General features: G+C 51.8%; 1 protein-coding gene across 1 annotated transcript in view; it reads left to right on the forward strand.

Annotated features, from left to right (window-relative positions):
* The window catches only part of NAE1 (NEDD8 activating enzyme E1 subunit 1), a 170,385-nt gene that overhangs the window by 135,389 nt on the left and 22,301 nt on the right, over window positions 1-12,695 (forward strand). Inside the window, exon 18 of the mRNA XM_086947732.1 lies at window positions 10,940-11,054. Coding sequence (XP_086803858.1) covers window positions 10,940-11,054 — 115 coding nt within the window. The remainder of the gene's footprint in view (window positions 1-10,939; window positions 11,055-12,695) is intronic.

Consider the following 12,695-nt stretch of genomic DNA (forward strand, 5'->3'; position numbering starts at 1 on the left):
TATCATCTAGTAATTGAACTAGACAGCACATGTGCATAGCTGCTCATGCATATACACCCTCACATGTAATATAATGCACCCTGCCTTAGGGCTCCATATATTACATGCAGTGACTTTGGAATGGCACATAGTGAGTGTGTCTTGTCATGTTTTGACTCCTACTGTGCACCATGACATGCAGTCTGCAATGGCAGGCTGCATGCAATTTGTATGTGGGCTCCTTAGGGTGGCATGAGACCTGCTTAGGGACTTTCTTTAGTGCCCATGCCCTAGGTATCAGGGGTACCTTTTACTAGGGATTTATAGGGGTGCCAAAGTCCTTGTCAGTTGGGTTACAATTAGACTTTTGTTCAAATCTGTTTTTATTGTGAACACAGCGATAAGCCTACAACCCTGTGTCGGGGCCGGCTGCGCAGAAAAGAGCCAGTAGACATATTTAACCAGGGGAGGTTGAAGCATTAACACAGCGCCCTGCCTACAACCCCCGGAGGGGGCCGGCCGCGTGGCTTAGGGGTAATGATAGCAAGAGGTGGCCATATGCTGGCGATGTATCGTTGTGCGGGCGAGGCGCGTATGGGAGGGAAAGCAGTGGTGTCACATTTTCAAAAGGCCCAACGGGGTCCAAACTGCCCCAAAGAGGGGCGGAAGCCAGAGTGGCAAGTAGGAAAGAAGAAAAAGTCGGAAGAGGAGTGAGCAGTAGCGAGATGGAGAGGGGTCTGGGGGGAGAGACTGTAGTTGCCGGTCAGGGATAGGAGACGCAAACCTGCACTGGGGGAAGCGACTAAGAGCCTAGTCTGCTCGGGTCAGCAGGGATGAGGGCGTCCTCAAATAACTGCAGAGCGCGAAGCCTGGGAGGCATGTGGCGGGCATAGCTGATGGAGCACAGATGGCGCACAAGAGGTTCCCACACTGCCTTGAAGCGCACCCCCCTCGATTGTATCCGCGCCGTGAGCAGCTCCATAGTCAGGACCTGCCAGAGGCGCACAAACCAGGAGGCTATCGGCGGTGCCTCAGCCCGCTTCCAGTACAGAGCAATGAGTTGCTTGGCAGCGCCTAACATGTGAAGGGTGAGGATCCAGTCGCTGCGCGTGAGGGCCCTAAGTGTGGGGGGTCGAATGCCCAGCAGGAGCGTGCAAACCTCTTCAGGGAGGGGAAAACCCAACACCTTCTTAATGTGACTAAGGACCTCCTTCCAGAAGACAGCTAGGGTAGGGCACGACCACCAGATGTGTACGAAGTCGCCAGTCGCAGTGCCACACCTCCAGCACAGCGGCGAGGAAGTGGGGAACATTTTGCTGAGTCTCAGGGGGGTGTAGTACCATTGCGTTAGCATCTTGTATGCGTTTTCCCTCTGCGGGATGCTGCGATAGGTTTTAGGGATGTCAGTCCACAGCCGAGCCCATTGAGAAGGTGTGATATCGGCGCCAGTTGCCGACTGCCACTGCCTCTGGTAGGGATGTGCGGGCGGAGTGGTGGGGTGTTGCAGGATGTTGTAGATCTGGGAGATGAGCCGTTTCAGTCCCCCGAGGGAGCGTGCCAACTTCTCGAATGGAGTGTATGCCCTGGTAGCAGCCCGATACATGTCGTCTCCCGAAGTCCAGTGGCGCAGTTGCGCATACTGTAAGCTGGCGGTTAAAGGAAGGCTAAATTCTTCCCTGCAGTCTAGCCATGATTTAGGTGACCCTCCAAGAAAGAGGTCTCCTGCAACCCTGCAGTCCCCTTGTGTCCAGCTCTCAAAAGCTCGGGTCCGGGCAGCAGGGGGAAAGTGCGGGTTACCTGCAATGGGGGTGTGTGGAGAGGGGAACGTGGTTAGACCCTTGGACACTGCCACTCTGTCCCACACGTCAAGAACCGTCCTCGTGGGGACCGCCATGTATGCACTTCGGGAGCGCGCCACACGCGGTAGCCAAGGCAGGTCCCATATGGTGCGCCCCGTGACCACTCGGTCCATGTGGAACCAGTGCTTGTCGCTTTCGCGTGCACCCCATTCTATCACGAACCGAAGATGCGCCGCCCAGTAGTAGTGGAGGAGATTTGGGCAGGCGAGGCCACCCCTGTCTCTCGGTTCCATGAGGACTTTCTGCGAAAACCGGGGTCGCTTGCCACCCCATATGAAGGACGTGAGGTCGCGTTGGAGATTCCAGATGCAGTGGAGCGGGATCGGGGTGGGTAGGCACTGGAAAACATATAGAATACGGGGGAGGACCGACATCTTGACCGCATTGAGCCGCCCCAGCCAGGAAATCATCAAGGGCTTCCATTTCCGCAGGTCCGCCAGGACTTCCTTGCGGCAAGAAGCCCAGTTCCTCGAGGACCACGAGTCAAGGTGGGGCGTGAGGTCCAGACCCAGGTATTTAATGTGATCTTCCGCCCAACGGTAGGGCGTGACCCCCTTCAGGAAAGAGACCTCCTCCTCGGGGATGGTGAGGTTAAGTGCCCAAGATTTGGTGTGATTAATCTTAAGGCCGGACGCTTGCTCAAACAGTGAGAGGGCTTTATGCACCGCTGGGAGAGAGTCCCGAGGGCGCGTAAGAGTAAGAATCAGATCGTCCGCGAACAGCGCTACCTTGTTGGTGCGCCCCCCGTGGGGGATTCCATGAATGTCAGGAGTGCGCCTAATCAGCTCCGCCAGCGGCTCCACCGCTAGGGCGAACAGGAGCGGTGAAAGCGGGCATCCCTGCCTCGTGCCCCTGTGAATCGAGAGCGGCGATGTCAGTTGGCCGTTGACCCGAATTCTGGCCTGTGGCCCGAGGTAAGGGGCCATGCACCTGGAGATCATGTTAGGGCCAAGACCTAGTTTCCGGAGGACCGCCCGCAAGAAGGTCCAGTCGACCCGGTCGAAGGCCTTTTCTGCGTCTAGTGAGAGGAGGCAGGCCGGGATATCCCAATGCTGCACCTTCCCCACTAAGTGTGCCAGCCTGCGAACATTGTCGGCCCCCTGACGATCCCGTATAAATCCCACCTGGTCCGGGTTTACTAATCTCGGCATGTACGGGTCCAGCCGTTTGGCCAGGATCTTAGTGTAAATCTTAAGATCAGTGTTCAGGAGGGCGATGGGGCGATAGGAGGCACACAGGTCGGGGTCCTTCCCAGGCTTGGGGATCAGGGCAATTTCCGCCAGGCCCATATCAGGGGACGGGCCAGTGGTGTCAGAGAAGGAACCGTATAGCCGCAGCAGGTGCGGGCGGAGCTGGGTCAGGAACAGGCGATAGAAGGCCAACGGCAGGCCGTCCGGTCCCGGGGTTTTCCCAGTGGGAAGGTCTTTGACAGCTTCCGTTACTTCCTCCTCCTGCAGGGGGCCCTCTAGTGTAGCTGCACACGCCGGGGACAGTGGAGACCCCTCGAAATCCGCAAGAACGGCCTCCCGTGCCTCCGCAGAGGTAGGCTCCTCAGCATATAGAGAAGAGTAGTAAGCGACAAATGCGGCCTGCTTGCCCGCAGCCTGCCGGCCAGCAGGCGGCCAACTTTGTCCCCGCCCTCATAGTAGCGTTGTTTGAGCGCCAGCAGGGAGTGTTCCGCCTTGTTGGTGCGCAGAGTGCGGAGTTGCCCCCTGAGGTTGGCGAGAGTTCTCTTTGACGCCCGTGAAGGGGAGTCCCGGTCCCGGGCCTACGCTTGTTTGATCTCGCTAGCCAGGTCGGTTTCCATCTTGAACGCCTCCTTCCTCCGCGCCACCGCCAGGGAGGTGATGTGGCCCCGAATGGTGGCCTTGAAGGCATCCCAGACCGTATGAAAGGGCAAGTCAGGGGTGTCATTAACAGCGAAATACGAGTCTATGGCGTCACGGATGCTGGCGACGTCCTCCGGGTCCCGAAGGACTCTCGGCGGGAGCACCCATCTGCGTTCACGAGTGGCATGGGCCTGGGGGTCCTGTAGCAAAAGTTCCACGTGGGCGTGGTCCGATAGGGAAATGTCGGATATAGCGGCAGCTAAGGAGTCTCGGGCCAATTCAAGGGAGGTGAAGAGATAGTCGATTCAGGAGTATGTCCGATAGGAGTGTGAATAGGAGGAGTAGTCCCGGGTCCCCGGGTTGTGGTAGCGCCACACATCCACGAGTCCCAGGTCTGTAAGCTGCGTTCTAAGGGTAGAGGACATTGCTCCCGCGCCATTGAAGGAGGCCCCCGCACGATCCAGCTCGGGGTCCCAGACAAGATTGAAGTCTCCGCCCAGGATCACGTTAGGGTCGCCCGATGGGAACTGATCCCGCAGAAGTGTCTGGAGGTATTTGTCCTGCGACTGGTTGGGCGCATATACACATCCTAGGGTGAGCTGTACACAACCCACCTGCACCGTGGCTCGGAGGAAACGCCCGTCAGCGCTCTTGAAGGGTTTCGCGGGTCCCCGTCTAATGCCAGCCCTGCAGAGGATTGCCACCCCCGCTGTCTTGGTGTCAGAGGATGCCCAGAACTGTGTGGGGTATCTAGGGTGCGCCATGCGTTTGGTGTCTCCCTTGAGAAGGTGCGTCTCCTGGAGGAGGATAATGTCAGGGGAGTGGTGTAGGAGGTAGCGCCATATCTGATTCCGCTTGTTGGGGGAGTTGAGCCCTTTGACATTGAGGGAGAGAACCTTCAAGGGTGTAGGGATGTTCGCTGTCATAGCACTAAGGGGGAGTGGAGCCGCGCAAGACCCAGCGTAGCAAATCCCCCCGCAGACAGGGCAGCGGCAGCTTCACCCCGTAGGACCCACCATGCCACCCCTCCGCAAGCCCGGCGAGAGAATAGTAAGAGAGAGCAGAGCGAGAGAAAAGTAGGAAGAGAAGAGAGAGAAAGAAGAGAAAAGGCGCAAAGAAGAAGTATAACCAAAACAGGCCAACAGGGCCAGTGTACATTGTCCCAGGTACCGGACATCCTCTACCCGAGGGTTTGGATGAACTCCGGAATGTCACTTCCTACGGGACAAAGGGAGGGAGCGGAGATCTGGGTAGATGAAATGGAATCCAGTCGTCTCGCAGCTCGTCCACCCCGCTGCCGCAAGGTAGTCCGGGGGTGAGTCGAGCCATGGGGCCCGCATGTTCAGACCTGGCGCCGAGAGGGCACTGAAGCTCAGTGGTGTGGTGCAGGACCCAAGAGAGGCGAAGTCCATCGTCTGATTTTCCTGACCCCCACAGGGGGGGGAAAGCCACGGGGCGGCCCGCTAGAGAGAAGGGGGGGTCCCCTCCCAAGAACAGTAGGGACAGGCCGCCGTGGCGCTGTAGGACAAGTCCGGGTGCCCAGGGGGCACGTGTAGGCTCAAGGCAGCATGGGTCTCAGTGGCCATGATCAGTGGTCTTCTGGTGTTGAAGGACGGTCCCCACCCTCAGTGCCAGAGGCGAGAAGCTGGGAGGCCTGCTCCTCGCGGTCACCCTCGAGGGAGCGAATGTGAGCGATAATGTCCTGCTTGGTCTGCGAGGCAGAGAGGGCGTCCACAGGGGGGACCGGCGACGTTTACGCACAGTGGACCAGTCTAGGCGCGGAGGAGCGTTCTCTGGGTGGTGAAAGCGGGCTGGGCTGTGATCCGGGGACTCCGGCATATCAAGCAATTGCGCCGCTTCCCGGTAGGACCGGAGGGCCCTTCGCTTGCCCTCCCACTTGAAGATGAGGGCAAAAGGGTGACCCCATTGATAGGAAATGTTGAGGGTCCGGAGTCTCTCCGTGATCGGGCGGAAGACCTTCCTCCTGTGGAGCGTGGTGGGGGCCAGGTCCTGGAAGATCTGGATCTTGTGGCCTTTGTACCGCAGGTCCGGGGTGTCCCTAGCCGCCTTAAGTATGGCCTCCTTCTCCGTGAAGTAATGAAGTCTGGTGACAATGTCGGGCAGGAGGCCGGCTTTACCCCCCGCTCCAAAGACTCGATGTGCGCGATCAAGACGCGGTGGGGGGGCGTCCTCCTCGCCCCACACCGCGTGCAGGAGTAGGGCCACATAGGCCATGGTATCAGTCCCCTCTTCTCCGAGTGGCACACCCCGTATGCGGAGGTTGTTGCGGCGCCCCCTGTTTTCCAGGTCCTCCTGCTTGATCTGGAGCTGGATATGTTGCTCTTCAAGGGTCGCCACTCTCTGCCAGATCTGCTCCAGGTCTTCGGTGCGGGAATCGACCGTCTTCTCCAGGCCATCAACCCGGTCGCCGAGGTCGGTGACCTCCTTGCGCAGTTCTTTGACGCATGTGTGGACCTCCGTCCTGAGGGACCGAATTTCGGACTTTAGATCTGCCATGAAGGAGGACATGAAGGCCTGAGTCACAGGAGGGGAGTCGGCCGGCGGCGGAGCATTCCCCCCTGATGGTGGGGGGCCCCCGGAAGATGGCGACGAACCCGCCTTACCCCACATGGAAGCCACTGATGTACCTCTGGTCGTCGCTGGGGGGGGGTCCGGCTTGGTCCCTTTGCCCCGGGTCATGGTCCACTCAGAGTGTCCAGGGATAGTGGGAGGTAGGGCAGGCTGCTGCGTGAAGCCTCCGGACCGTGATGAAGGAGAGTTCGAGGGAGGTCGCACCAGTGCCCCGGTGGCCAAGCAGCCCAGGTCCCACGATCAGGGGCCCAAGACCGGAAATCAGAAGATGGCGGGGCGAGGGACGACCTCCACAAGCCCGAGGCAGGGCAGGGCCGGCTCGTTGGCGGTAGGCTAGGCGCGCCCGAGCAGCAGGGGTCCAGGGTGCTGGGGGGTCGCTTGTGCAGGCGAGATGGCCCAGCCGGGGAGGCGGGGTAGTGCGCAGGCAGGGGGGGCGGCAGAGGGCCGCCGCCGGCGGATGTCCCACGATGAGCAGGGTCCAGGGCCCACAGGCAGAGAGCCTCCGAAGGCTTGTGACGAGGCTCAACCTCCCGATTCCGCCTGAGTCAGGGCCGTTCCCAGTACGGAGCCCGCGTGGTCCCACAGCCGTGACCGGAGAGTGTGACCAAGAGGGTCCCCTCAAGCGCGCCACCGACCCAGCAATAGGTGGCCTACGGTCAGGGGCGTCAGGCTGCTAGGCAGAAGATGGCGGAGGCCCCCAGGGTCCCCGCTAGCCTGAGACAGGGCTGCCCAGGCAATGATCCACCAGGCCCGGCAGGGCTGTATGAGATTAACGGCCAGGAGCAGAGTCTTGCAGCGCTGGGGCCCTCCAAGGCCCGGGCCTCACCCACACTCGATCTCCAATCAGCCCCCCAGCCCGCCGCCGACGTGCCCAGGGCAGCAAGGAGCGCAGGCAGGGGTCGCGTGCACAAGGGAGCCAGTCCACTATCTCCAGGTGCGTCGCAGCAGAGAGCCCACAGAGGAGAGAAGATGGCGGGCAGATCCGCGATTGGGCCCCCCTATCGCCGGGCCCCTCCAGGGAAAGACAGGGGGAGGGGGGGCGGCGCGCTGCGCTCACCAGGTAGGTCCCTCGACGGGTGCGGAAGCCGTGGTCCGCTCTCGTGGGAGGGGGGCCTCCGGCGATCTCTCCGGGTCAGGCCTGGTGGTCCCGCCAAAGCCGGGGCCTCCCGTAGTCGTGGCGTCCAGGCAGTCGCTGCGTCCCTCGCCGGAGGCAGTCCGGCACCAGCAGCCTCGGAGTAGCTGTGCAGGCAGCCGGTAGGGTCCGCTGGAGGGACACAGCCGCTGGTGGGGTTTGGGGGGCTCCGGTGTCTCTCCCAGACCGTCGCTCCGGCCCACTCCGTGGGAATCAGTCCAGGCGTCCCGCCGGCAAACCCCGTGGCAAGATGGCGGCCAGAGGCCGATCGCGGAGGTCCCCGGGCTCCGATCGCTGATAGCGTGGACTTCAACGGTTGCAGTTCGCCGCTGGAAGGGATCGCTAGCAGGGCGGCAGTGTTCAGGGGATCCCCAGGGGTAGAAACCCCCCGGAACTTCGCTTAAACAGGCTTAATGGAGCAGCGGGGCGACGGAGCTCACACGAGACGCGTCTGCTCACATCGCTGTCTCGGCCAAGCCCCCCCTACAATTAGACTTTAACTTGTTTTAGGGTAAAGAGCACTGGCACTGAAGTCTGGTTAGCAGGCTGAAGTGCATTGGAGAGTTGAAAACAAGCATTTAATAGTAAAAAAGGGGGCAAACTGCTACAAAATTCCAGTTTCCTACATGAGTGTAATACAATCCTGGCTAACAAAGCTCATACATGGTTGACTAGAGTATTAAAGCTGGTAAAATGCAGGCACACTACTTAAAATACAGCAAAAACAAAACATCTATCCAAACCATTAACCATACAGATGGTAAAATCAATTCTTCAACTAAATGGGTCATATGGAATTTCCACTATTGCACAATACATTCTTAACTCAGTTGAGGTAATTGACTTAGAAGCATGTAATAATTATGTAGAGAAGATTTGACTTCCCACACTAAATACTGTGGGAAAGGAACTGCTTTGTAAGCCAGTTTTACAGTCAGAACTTATCAATGTCATACAGTCACTACAACTGTATAAATCAATTGGGCTAGATGGCCTCAACAGTAAGTTCTATAATATTTTTTTATATAGCATCATTGAACTGCTTGGGGCCCTTTATACTCCGTTTGAAGAATCAGGGTAAAATAGAAGATACAACTGCAAAAGCTACATTAGTAGTCAGTCTGAAAGAAGGAAAGGCCATTTAGAAACCAAAAATGACCACCCTAGATCTCTTATAAATCTCAACTGCAACGTCTATGCTAAAATACTAGCAGCAAAATTAGATATAGTATTAAATACACTGATACCCCCAACACAAACAAGATTTCAATAAAACGTGGTTTGCATCGGATATGGTCTTATTTTTCATTTGCTCTGAAAACCTAAAATACTGAAATCTTTACCTGAAGCAGTTGCCATAGATGCGGTAAAGACTTCTCAAAGTTTCCAGGCCCTTCCTACAGGCTTTTCTTAACACATTAAATCTAGGTGACAACTTCATACGAATGATCTTCACTGTCTGCGCAAAAAGGAAGGTGTGCATAAGGATTAATGGTACTCTCTCTGATCCTTTCTTTCATACGCAAAGTACTAGGTAGGGATTCCCTCTTTTCCCCCATTATTTCTTTTACGATCGAGCCTCAGCTTGTCTCACTAAGGGTAAACCGCCTTAATAACGAAGCCTTTACAACCACTGACCTGAACAACGAATCCAAAACCACGACCTTTCTATGAACCACAACATCATTAACCATGATTTACACAAACGACTTTCCTAAACCACAAATAAAACGACCTTCTAATTGGCCAATAGATGGAAAAATTGTGATGTTTACAAAGATATCATTTTATTTTCCGGTAACCTAGTTGTTGCAGCATATGCAGATGATGTACTGATCTTTACAGAGGAGGCTTAAAAAGCTATCCAGATGATCCTAGAGATTATCTGTAGTTACTATACAGTATCAGGCCCCTCTTTAAACAAAGATCAGACTACATTATTTACTTTGAATTACCTCTGCTCCTCTCCCATTGTAGGCTTTACACAAATCAAATGGCAAAGTAAAGCTATAAAATACTTAGATATATGGTTTAGTAACAACTTGTCAAAGTCCCCTACTTGTAATGAAACAAAAAGCGGACAAAAAGGATAAGTATTGACACTTTGGTCTCCAGCATTTACAAACTGGTGAGGGAAGGCTAGAAACTATTACAATGATAATTGCCCCATTGATTATTACCAGCATGCTACACGTAGAACTTTCAAGGAGCTTATTCAAGACTGCAGATAATTCCATCTCTGAATACTCAAGGCAAAACAAAAAACTACTCTTCCAAATACCCATGACCAACTCGGTTAATATTTGGTAGTACATTTTGATGGCCAAAATGTACGCTCTCTTGCTCAGTCCAGATTCTGGAATGCATTTTGGACCCCAGGCAAACTAGGTCTTCTAGACTCTAATAAATGTTGGCGTTGTGATCAAGACACAAGTGACATCCAACACACTGTGTACAATTTTACATTCATCAACTTCTTCTGGGAAGAAATAAGAACTTATTCAAAACGATCCAAGTACAATTAAGCTACCCCACAGCTGTACTGGGTACCTTCGCAGACTCTCTAACTCCACCCACCCCCATACAACTACAATGACTAACCACTAATCAACCTCTTTCTAGACCCTTACATTAAATCACACTGATAGGATGTAAAAAGTATAAGAATATCACAATTTGTGCATGGTTGGCTTAGCTCTGCTTCAGAGGAAGCGCAGATAATGCTCTTCTCAAACAAAACTCAGTCAGCTCATACAAACAATTGTAGAATAAACTGGATCTCCATCTACAGAAAAGCAAGCTTTCATCAGCCTACTACACCACAATACCATTGAAATAATCATATATCACAATTCTACCAATAAGCTGGCAACGACACAGTCTCAACGCCATCTCAAGGCTTTTCAGTCTCTCAATTATTACTTGCAATCTGTGGGGCGTAAAAAGTGTTGTTTTGCAGTACTGTGGTACTAAACTTGAATTTGACCTTTTCCACTATAGTAACAAATATGTGAATGTGTGTTTATTAATTCACTTGCTCTAAATAGGATGTGTTATTTGGCCACATGTATTTGCACTGCCATATATGTTTGTGTTGCAATTAGGCACTATTAAACTGTTGACATGTGTCAAACAATAATTTCCATTTATAACTTAAGACTGGAGATGAACATTTTTGCAAATACTGAGGACTTTCTGATTTTAACCAAAGACCTCAACATATCTATTGCCATGGTCTTCCATCTAGCACCTGAATTTGATAGTAGGTAGAATCTATTTTATTTTGTGGTTAGTTTTCTAAAAGTGGGTGCAACTTATTGGAACATCTACCAGATGGTATCACTGATGCTAGAATAAGAAATCACTACCTTTACTTTGGCTTACAACACTGCCAACAATTAACCTAACACTAAGGAGGGAATAGGGTGGAATACCTTCGACTAGACTCTATATTCTATATTATTAAAATTAGCAAACAAATGGTTTTGCCTCGTAATTGTTAATAAGACATTTTCTGCAGGTGGTTTATGCTTGTTTTTCTTCACTAGGTGTGTGTAACTACCAAGTGGAAGACGACATTGGAAAGCTCAAAACATGCCTCAGTGGTTTTCTACAGGAATATTGCCTTTCTGTAACAGTGAAGGATGATTATATCCATGAATTGTGAGTTCCAAATATTTTATTGGTTTAAAACATCAATTGAGCAGATTCAAAGATAATACATTTACCTGTAAAGTTTGTTTTTATATGTCTCTTTTTTTATTGCTTACAGTGGGTGCCCCAGAGAGTTTAGGTGCACTTCCTCTATTGCATCAGCCACTGTGTCATAAAGGCCCCAAATTTTGTGGCATTATCTAGCTAGATTGACATTTTAAAAACATCGCTACAAAAGGAATCACAATGCATTAAAGTACATCTTATTCTTAAGAAAGACGATTAGACGCATTCAGAAAATGTTGTATTTAATTTGATATGCACCTGCAGTTAATCTCTTTATTGTGCATGTAAATACAGGAACACAATTTTATTAAAACATTCCTTTCGACCTTCCGCAGTAAAATAGATTATATAAAAAATACATACCTGTAGAAAATAAACCTACAAGTACACACTTCTTGTTAAGAAAGGCATATCTCTGTTTTTCAGCATCTCTGAGCTATCTTTTTCAATTTCCCTTCATTTTTGGGTTTATGCTGTGTTTTTTGTACAGGGCAGTTGAAGAAACTCTTTCCTTAAGCAACCCTGAAGCACAACAAAGTAAATTTCATGTTATGTGCATGTCTCCTGAGAAGGTTATTTATGGTTCGTGATTTTAGACCATAAAGTGGGTGCAACCTGTTTGGGGTCCTTTTTGTCTGGCCACCTTCTGATATAACTGTAGCTTGTAAAACAGTAAATGAGACGAAAACCAGAATTTGTGTGATTACTAAAATATTTTTTTCCAGGATAATGATGTAATACTTAATTTCATACTAATTAAAGTTAATTCAAGTTCAGGCAGTTTTCTTTCCTGATGCGGACAAAAGCTGCCCTACCCACAGTCTTTCAATTTACAGTAGCGTACCCAAGATGGAGAAAATTACCTCCTCTTTAAATACCTGAATAACTCAAGTAATAGCTAATAGGTGACCAATCGTCTTCTGCAGTGTCTGATGCATAGTTGCACCAATCGTGTTGCAATTATATTACATTTTACTTGTTTGAGCTACAAAGTGGCAAGAGCAGGATAATCTCTTAAATGAATAGAATTGGGTTATCTCTTAGATAAGCACAATTACATAATGTCTCGGAGCCCCATTCTTCCTTCTCCATTTGGGTGATCTATTTTCAATATAGTTTGTCATGGTCGTCAGAGAATTGGCCCTTGGACAGCTCCTTTCCTGGAGTAGTTCCAGTTCTAAAGACTAATTCCCTGAGGTACATCCTAACCCTATGACACTAGGTGATCGCATCAAGTATGTTAAATGCCTAACACTGGTGCTCACTCTAGGTTGCCCAATAAACCTTTGTGTACCAGGATTCTTAAAGGGAATCTTGTGGAACTAGAACCATAAGCACTGAGGTATCCTCCTAGACTCATGCTACTGGTGCTGCTAAAATTACCATGGCATCTAGTGACCTAAACTTCCCAGTGATACCTGTAGTGTTAGATTGATTGATTGATGTTAGTACGCTGGAACGTATTCAGGAAGGTATAATAGTGGAGGTTCTACGCTCTTGGAAAATGACCACCATTGTTGGTACTAGCATGGACATACATCTCTAGACTCTGACTTAGGCTAGTATCGCCGATCCTGCGACAAG

This window comes from Lissotriton vulgaris, chromosome 12, assembly GCF_964263255.1.
Source record: "Lissotriton vulgaris chromosome 12, aLisVul1.2, whole genome shotgun sequence".
NCBI lineage: Eukaryota > Metazoa > Chordata > Amphibia > Caudata > Salamandridae > Lissotriton > Lissotriton vulgaris.